General features: G+C 41.0%; 1 protein-coding gene across 1 annotated transcript in view; it reads right to left on the minus strand.

The window, feature by feature from the left end:
* The window catches only part of kcnh1a (potassium voltage-gated channel, subfamily H (eag-related), member 1a), a 64670-nt gene extending 55418 nt beyond the window's left edge, over positions 1 to 9252 (minus strand). The window contains exons 1-2 of the mRNA XM_053682662.1: positions 8961 to 9252; positions 60 to 183 (exon numbers count right to left, since the gene is read on the minus strand). Coding sequence (XP_053538637.1) covers positions 60 to 183; positions 8961 to 9033 — 197 coding nt within the window. The 5' untranslated portion in view covers positions 9034 to 9252. The remainder of the gene's footprint in view (positions 1 to 59; positions 184 to 8960) is intronic.
* Positions 9253 to 9916: the final 664 nt, after the last annotated feature.

Here is a 9916-nt window from a genome sequence, read left to right on the forward strand (position 1 = left end):
AAATAACAGTTTGGGTAGAGATTTGGGTATACTGTGATTAAAAATTCACATTCTGCTACCTGCAGGTGCTGCTCTTCTGCATGACCTCAGCACGGTGGTATCCAGACAGTTTGCAGAATCCATCATTACTGTAGACGATGGGCCAGTCCACGATCTGAGCATTTCCCAGCACAAAGTTTGTATCTGTGGAAATAGATACAGGAAAGAGAAAGAAGTACCAGATACACATGTTAACCATTGATTTTCTCTCAATTTCAGTCTTTTCCTAAATGTGGAACAATAGTAAAAAATTATTTAAGTGCATCTTTAAAACCAATATCGCAGAGATGATGTCCAGTTCATTTTGAGGTGAGAGTAATATTAGTCCTGTCATCAGGTCAATTCCTGAGAAAGGAAAGTGTTTTTTGGCCTTCAGTCTTAATATTATTTACATATTGATTTTCACTTAGGTAAGTTAAAATATAAATAAATTTATCAGATCAATGTTTAGAGTGTTTTGCTCCGCTTAGAGAGACTGAACTAGTTACATTAATCTCTTCAGCCAATTCATCAACTTGCATACTAGATCCCGTACCTACATGTTTGTTTAAACAGATTTGTCCAGGAGTAATTGAAACACTTTTAAATATAATCAATTCTTCCCTAAGCACTGGCTATGTACCTAAATCATTTAAATTAGCAGTGATTAAACCCCTGATTAAAAAACCTGATCTTGACCCGTCTCAATTGTCTAGCTATAGACCAATATCAAATCTCCCCTTCATCTCTAAGATTTTAGAAAAGGTTGTAGCAAAGCAGTTATGCTCGTACTTAGATAGGAATAACATTCATGAAATGTATCAGTCAGGATTTAGACCTCATCATAGCACAGAGACAGCGTTAGTTAAAGTAGTAAATGACCTTCTATTGACCTACGATCAGGGTTGTGTCTCGCTGCTTGTGTTACTCGACCTTCGTGCAGCTTTTGATACTATAGATCACACTATTCTACTTGATAGATTAGAAAATGTTGTTGGTATTAAGGGAACAGTCCTCTCCTGGCTCAGGTCTTATCTGACCGATCGTTATCAGTTCGTAGATGTAAATGGTGATTTCTCCATGCGTACTGAGGTTACTTTTGGAGTTCCACAGGGTTCTGTTTTAGGCCCACTGCTCTTTACTTTATATATGCTACCCCTAGGTCAAATTATTCGTAAACATGGAATTAGCTTCCACTGTTATGCTGATGATACACAGTTGTATGTTTCAGCGAAGCCAGAGGACAGACAGAAGCTTAGAAAAGTTGAGGATTGTGTAAAGGACATTAGACATTGGATGTTAACTAACTTCCTTCTACTTAATTCTGATAAAACAGAAATACTTTTATTAGGCCCACGTGTAGCTAGAAGAAATCTTTCTGATCACATGGTTACTCTTGATGGTCTTTCTGTTTCATCATGTACAGCAGTTAAAGACCTTGGAATGATTATTGACTCCAGCCTATCATTTGATGCTCATGTAGATAATATTACTAGGATAGCTTTCTTTCATCTCAGAAATATTTCTAAAATAAGAAACATATTGTCACTACATGATGCGGAAATTCTAGTTCATGCATTCGTCACCTTTAGATTAGATTACTGTAATGCCTTACTGTCTGGATGTTCCAGTAGGAATATAAATAAGCTCCAGTTAGTCCAGAATGCAGCTGCTAGAGTCCTAACTAGAACTAGAAGATACGACCACATCACTCCGATCTTATCCACACTGCATTGGCTCCCAGTAAAATCTCGCATTAACTATAAAATACTTTTATTAACCTATAAAGCACTAAATGGTCTCGCGCCACAATATCTAAGTGATCTTTTGGTTTTATATGATCCGCCACGCCTACTTAGATCAAAAGATGCAGGCTATCTGACGGTACCTCGAATAATGAAGGCTACAGCAGGGGGAAGAGCTTTCTCTTATAGAGCCCCACAGTTATAGAACAGTCTTCCAATTAGTGTTCGGGGCGCAGACACAGTCACAGTGTTTAAGTCCAGGATTAAAACGTATTTGTTTACTCAAGCCTACCCTGACTAGATTCTGTTCTACTACTTCGCAGTCATAGTAATCTTTTTTCTCCCTCTCTCCTTTCGCCGAGCCCCACACGAATTTATGGAGATACTAGAGATCCAGATCCTTTCTGCCTCTGGATGGAGCTCAAATCTTCTCCAATTCCAGATTGCTGGGACTACGGCTGCTCCTAAGGCCATACAGACTTCAGATAAATCCATAATGAACTTTTTCACACGATCTGTTGTTACCCAGATGAGGATGGGTTCCCTTCTGAGTCGGGTTCCTCTCAAGGTTTCTTCCTCTTAAAACATCTTAGGGAGTTTTTCCTCACCACCGTCGCCACTCAGTGGCTTGCTCAGTTGGGATAAATTCACTCCTTTAATATCTGTAATATCTGAAATAAAACCCATTTCTGTTAATATAAAACCACACTGAACCCATATGCTAACTCCTCACACTTCACTTACTCGTTACAGCAGGTTCCTTCTTACAGGAGCTGCTCTCATTCAGAAACTGTACTATGATGAATAAGTGGATGAATGAATGGACAGATGGATTCATGGATGAATAAGTGTATTTATCGATGGGTAAGTGATTAGAAGGAAAGATGCATTAATGACTGACTGGATGGATGAATGTCTGGATGAAAGGATGTCCATGCCATGCCATCATGTTCCGGCATTAACAGGATTAGGTAGGCCATGCTGTCGGCCTCCGGCAGGAACATGGCTTGAGAGGCCATTCCAGAGACCAACGGGACAGAATATGGCTTGCTTGGGAGTCTGTCCCATTGGCCTCTAGCATGAACAAGGCTTGCTTGGGAGTCTGTCCCATCGGCCTCCAGCATTAACATGGCTTGGGAGGCCGTTTCATCGGCCTCTGACTGGAACATAGCTGGAGAGACCACCTCATTGGTCTCAAACTGGAGCTCTGGAGATGAGGTCCCCACGTTGATCTTTAGCAGGGGCTCTGCAGGTGAGACCGCCTAGTGGGTCTCAGGCTGGAGCTCTGGAGATGAGATCGCCACATTGACTTCTGGCTGGAGCTCTGAAATTGAGACCACCTCGTGGGTCTCAGGCTGGAGCTCTGGGGATGAAGTTGCCAAGTTGACCTCGGGCTGGAACTCGGCAGGGGAGACCGCTTTTTAGGCCTCGGGCTGTAGCTGGGCTGTAGGTGCCACACTGTTGGCCTCTGGCTGGAGCTCTGCAGGGATGGAAGCCACTTTGTTGGCCTTGGTTAGGAACTGGGCTATGGAGGCTGCCCTGTTGGCCTCGGTCTGGAGATGTGCTGTGTAATAGGTGGTGAATGGCAGGACTGGCCTTCCCCCATAATTTTCTAAATTGAAACAAAAGTCCCCTTTTCCATAAATCACCCTCATGAGGCAAACAAATTTGGTCACACTTCCCAGACCGAGGTTACCTGTAGTGAACGGGAGAATTGCCCATTGGCGAGCTGGGCCAACAAATCGGGATAACACGAACATCAGGCACTGTCTCTCTTTGGGTTTGGGACTCAACAAACTCAAAATAAACTTGGCTCTGAATAAAAAATCCTTTCAGGTCTTAAGAGCCATCGAAGGGGTCTGGAGGACAGACAAAGGTCCATTGGGGAAATCGCACAGAATCAAATGCCGGCATAAAGTTCCCGGCGTGACGTCCCTTTCACTTTCTGTCAGATAATCAGGGTGAAGATAGATGGAAGTGCGTTTAAGAGCTTTATTAAGAAGCAGGCAGACAAATCCAAAACATGTAGCAAAAGCGTAGTCAAAAACAAGCACAGGGTCAGGCAATGAGGAAATGGGCAAAACTAGGTATAGACAAGAATCAAAAAAGACGGGGGCAAGAGCAGGATCAAAAAAACATGAAACAAAGTACGGAGAACAAAGGCAGCAAACACTGATACAAAATACTGTGTGACTAAAGACTAAAACACAAGGTTATAAATAGACACACTAATCACAGGGATTAACACAAAACTGAGACAAATTAGGAAACAACCAATAACATTACAGGGGTGGAGACAGGACAGAAACCAAAACCAACACACGTGTCACGGTAAACAAAATCTATGTCAAAAACCCAGAAGTGGTGGCTGTGACTCAGGTGGTAGAGCGGGTTGTCCACTAATTGTAGGGTTGGAAGTTTGATTCCTGGCCCACATGACTCCACATGCCAAAGTGTCCTTGGACAAGACACTGAACCCTGCCTTGCAAGGCAGCTCTGCTACCATTGGTGTGTGAGTGGGTGAATGAAACACAGTGTAAAGTGCTTTGTAGAACACTTTGTAGACGTGCGCACTGTTATGCTTCGGGCTACTGAGTGCGCTGCTCGCTCCGGTGCTTGATGCGAGGGGATTCTCTGACAGTGATATTATTTAAAAATCCATTATTTAAATCTGAGGCAGAACATGTTTTAGCTGCTTGACAAACCATGTAATTTCCCATTCATGGTTTTTTTCTTTTTTGAGATATCATCCCATTTAGTATCAATTGTTAGCTTAATGACTAAAATGAAATTAACTGAATTAGTACATCTCTGTATTTGTAATTGATTCTACTAATTCTACTAATTACTGATTTAGCCAGTAAGTCTAATTCTTTGGAAATTTATAAAATACCAGCAGTTGTTGACAGCAGGCACAGACTTTTACAGTAGCTCTAACTGTAGAGCACAGTTCTACTGTGGCTTGTACTGACACCTCTGTTCCGTGTCCATGCCATTATCTAGGTGATGTTAATGGCTCTGCTGAACTCTCTGTTCATAGGATTTGTATATCTCTGGCTCAGTGTAATATTATACCCAGTGCACAATCAGACAGTGCAGCATAAAATACATCATGTCAACAATTAATATATTAGATCAAAGACATCAATGCAATCAAGTGAAGAATTTTTGGAAATTAATGTGACAAGAATGTCTGTAACAAGATACACTCTACTCTGGTCTAAATGGGATGGTCATCACATACATTAGACATGTTTTCTAACTAAAACCACAATGCCACACACACACACAAACACACACACACACACACACACACCCCACTATGGAGGGAAAAACAAAAAAGGAAACGTTCCATGCCAACGTTTGTTATTTTACAATGATTCATTCGTCCATCCTAAGGGGATGTAACACTTTTGAATATTATCTCTATGTAAGAAGATATTATTGATGAGTGAAACTCTGTAAATTAACAGAAATTGGTATAGAACATCGGATCATTGAATGCAGAGGTGGAAAAGAGATTAAAGAGGAAGTGTATTTCTTCATGTGGTCTGTACCTGTCTGTCTACGTGATAATGTCCAAACTGAAAAGTTAAACAGAAAAAAGGAGTTAAAGCATCATACTGTGGATTTTTGGAAATACACTCTGCACAGTACATTTCTAATTAAATGTGTTTATAGGGTTAGCTAAAAGTGTACAAGAACACACTGAACCTGTGACTGCTAATAAATAGTGAGTAAGAATGGAGGATTATGTTGCAGCTTAAACAGAGATCTGTGCAGCTACATATTACTGCCAAAATAACTTGAAACTGAGCAACAAGTTTTCATGAGACCAGATACTCAAGAGCACTCAAGATCTCAAGATTTATTTTATTTATTTGTCACAGACACAATTATATAGACTATATAATTTGTAGTGAAATGAAAACCTGGCCTACTCCTCTTTAGACTGTGAACTAAATACTAAATAAAAATTTTCAAAGATCAGAATAAATAGATATAAGAATAATAAATAATACATAAATAAGATAAGAATAAGAAATGTAAAATATATGCACAGGAATTTGCAGAAATGGATGTACAAAATAAGCAGTATGTTACGTGTAGTAACGTTGCAAAGTGCATTGTGCTTGGTGTCAATGGAGTGCTTAAGGGATCTGTATGGTGGACATGTCTGTGTTGAGGAGTCTGATGGACTCAGGGAAGAAGCTTCTACTGAGCCTCTCAGTTTTAGCCATCAGACTACAGAAGTGCTTGCCTGATTGCAGCAGGCAATGAAATGAACAGTTACCAGACAGGGTCAGTAAACTTTCTATAGCCCCAGTATAGAATGTTTTCAGGATCGCTGATGAGACCCTGAATTTGTTCAGCAGTCTCAGATGGTACAAAGACTGTCTGGCTTTGATCACCTGAACTTGGATGTGATACGTCCGGGTCAGGTTCACAGAGATGTTTACTCCAAGGTACCTGAAGCTGCTCACTCTCTCCACAGGGGTCCTGCCGATGTCGAGTGGGGTGTAGTTTCTCTGCTGCCTCTTCCTGAAGTGCACAACCAGTTTCTGGGTTTTACTGACGTTCAAGGAGAGACTGTTAGCTGGGCACCAAGCTACAAGTTTCTCCATCTTGACAAAGTATTTGGCCTCATCATTGCTGGAGATGATGATCATAAACACTGTGCCATCAGCAAACTTGATGATAGAGGTGGAGCTGTGCGGGGACACACAGACATGTGTGTAGAGAAAGTAGAGCAGGGTTCTCAGGACAGAAACTTGTGGGGCTCTGATGCTCAGCCTGGTGGTGTCAGAGGTAAACTGGCCCACTCTCACTACCTGGGGTCTGCCAGTGAGGACCCAGTCCAGGACCCAGTCACAGTGGGGAGCATTAAGGCTGAGGTCCCTGAGCTTGGAGTCCAACTTGTGTGGGACTACGGTGTTGAAGGCTCTCTATAGTCTATAAACAGCAGCCTCACATAGTTCTCTTGTTATTGACCATGTGGGTGTGGGTGGTGTGAAGATCAAGAAAGGACATGAGAGATTGTGTCCTCAGTAAATTTATTTGGACGGTAGGTGAACTGGAGCAAGTCTATGGTGTCAGGGATGGCGGAGCAGATGGAGTTTTTGATAAGTCTCTCAAAAACCTTCATGACAAGCAATGTTAAGACTACAGGACAATAGTCATTTAAGTAAGAGGGATTATTGTTCTTTGGCCCAGGAATAACAACATATTTTTAAAGCAGGTGGAAAGCACACACTTAGCTAGGGACATTTTGAAGATAGAAGTGAACAAAGCAGCTAGCTGATCAGTGCGGGATCTCAGTACATGGCCGGAAATTCTGTCAGGGCTGTCCACTTTCCTGATGGTCACACACTTCAGAGCCCTCCGAACTTCATCCTCCGAGATGGTGATCGCACTCTCATTGCTAACAGCGCTGCTTCTTTCTGTAGTGCTAGTTGGCAGGCTAGTGCTAGTTCAGTTAGCCACGAAGCACGCATAGAAAGTGTTCAGCTCGTTGGCCATAGAAGAGTCAGCTCCTACCATGGCAGTGGATATGCCTCAAAAGGTGCTGATAGCCCTCAGTCCCTGCCACATGCGTTGGGAGTCATTGAATTTGAAATGATACTCTACCTGTTCCCTGTACTAGAGTTTAGCGGCTTGACATTTGTATGCGGCTGCGCGCACATTCACCGTGACTTGGATTGTATTATTCACTCATAGTTTCTGATTTGAGAAAGTCCTTATTGTGTGCTTTGCTCTGAAGTTCCATGTTTCTTTTCCCGTCGCCTCCAGGGAGCTCTCGCGCGGCCATTGTTCCCCTCTGTGCCACGTAGTATCTCAGATGGCCACAATGGGTTGGTAGATAAAACATTGTGAAATAGGTGAATATAGTGTTTACATATGTTCAAAAGTGTTCCTCTGTCAGAAGTGATCAGTGCAGCTGTCGTGTGTGCGAAAGGAGAAATTAGAAGTAGGTAAATAAGTAAATTAAAGCACAGTCTAAGCGGAGTGACCAGGACGCCATCTTGGTTATTATTGCCACTTCACTTGCCCCAAATAGGGTTCAGATGTATGTACTAAGTCAGGAGGCTTACTTGATTTGGCTGAAAAGTGTCTGAAATTAACATTTAGTTTATTAAGGCTGTAGCTCATCATGTAAACTACACCTGGAACCTCCTACTACACTCTTTATGTGCAATGTCACAAAAGTGCTGTTTAACATTAGGAAAATGTATGTGTATGTTTGTGATGTATGTGCTATGAGCAGGGCTGCCAGATAAAAAAAATTACCCCAAATTACAAGTAGTATGAAAATGCATAATTTGAGGCCAAGATCTTAAAATGGTCTTCTATTATTACACATTAGTTATTAGAAATCTTGGAGAATGAACAGAAAACACACTACCAGTTCAGAAGTCATCCAATTTAACATATTAAGTACACTCAGTCCCAACAGCAGTGCACCACATGACATAGTGATCATATAGTAAAGTACAGTTGTGCTCATAAGTTTACACACCCCTTATAGAATCTGCTAAATATTAATAATTAAAAAAAATTGTGTCTTGTGGACAATATATAAACATCTTTTATGTGAAATAGTTTATTCAGGGCAGTACTAAATAAAAAACAAAATGCAATTTTAATGATCTCTCTTTTATTATAATTATTATTAACATTCTGCAGATTCTGCAAGGTGTATTTATGAGCACAACTGAAATAAAGAAAGTAAAACTGCATAGGGCATTAACATTACTACAGTAACACCACACACAGCATCTATTATTCACAATGATGTGCAATTACTCTTACAGGATGAAAAAGTCTGTACAAACTGCATATACTAATGCAGTTTAATACAGCAGTAATATGCTAATACACTATAAACCTATAAACTCAGTGTAAACTAAATATCAAATAGATAAAGGTGCTAATACATTGAACTGTCTGTTGTAAAAGTGTGCAACTTCAAATAGCCTAATAATATTCATATAAACATTTTTTTAAGCTATGGGTCCCTTTCAGTGAAATAAATCAGTAACCTCCTCACAAGCACAGCAAAGCTCGCTCTCTATATATAATAACTATAATACCCGTAATAAATTAAGATTTCTACCATCATTGAAACGTATAAATATGACACAGAGCCCACTGTGATGTGTGTGTGCGCGCGCGCGTGAGTGCGTGTGTGCTTCTTACCGTTCGATCTCCTCACTATATTCTCCAGAAAAGTGTTTTGAGGGGCCACGAGCCCTCTCCGGCCGCCGGCCATCGCCGCGGCTCACACGCTCCTTTCTCCCTTTCCACTATGCTTATATCTTCTCTTCTCTTCTATTTCCTTCTTTTTCTCTTTTATTGTATTTTATTTATTTATTTTTTAGAGTCGATGTTGTATGGGGCAGGCTCAGCGCACGCAGCAACGGCTCCGGCGTCGTCCGTCAGTCCGCGCGCACCTGCCTCCTCCTCCTCCTTTCCTCGCGGCACCTGCGGCGCTGTGTGTGTGTGTGTGTGTGTGTGTGTGCGTGCGCGCATGTGTGTGTGTGTGTGTGTGTGTGTTTGTGTCCTCAACTCCTTCCTCTTTGTATCGTCCTCTGTTAGTCAGTGTTCTCTAATGTGCGCGCGCCATCTAAAGAATTTCGGGAGGTGTGCTTTGGGACTGGTTTGACAGTTTGGGACATAACATTTCGGCATTGTGCTATATAATTTAAATGATCACACACTACCAACAAAGTTTGAGACTGATTTACAGGTAAACCGGATTTCATTTAGGATTAGATCGCCGATCTTGCCATTTTTCTGCAGCCAAAAATAACACCCTGATATTTTAAATTTAATCTGGAGCACCATCTACTGGTCATGACACTGTAGGTTACCAGATTGAACAATAAATGTACTTTGCAAATGACTACTAAAGCAAACATTTTGGATTAAACTGTTGCAATGTGTCTTATTTTTATTTGGTTTTGTATTTTGGTTTTCCATCTATCTTTCTATCTATCTACTCATCCATCCCTATGTCTGCCTAATCCATATATCTATCATTCGCAAGTATTTATGATCAAATGATTATTTAATTTAAAAAAATTCCACAGGGCTTAATAACAGTCCAAATGATTGCACACTTTAACTAATTAAATCTTACATTTTAAATGTGA

The sequence above is a fragment of the Ictalurus punctatus genome, chromosome 9, assembly GCF_001660625.3.
Source record: "Ictalurus punctatus breed USDA103 chromosome 9, Coco_2.0, whole genome shotgun sequence".
In the NCBI taxonomy this organism is placed as follows: domain Eukaryota; kingdom Metazoa; phylum Chordata; class Actinopteri; order Siluriformes; family Ictaluridae; genus Ictalurus; species Ictalurus punctatus.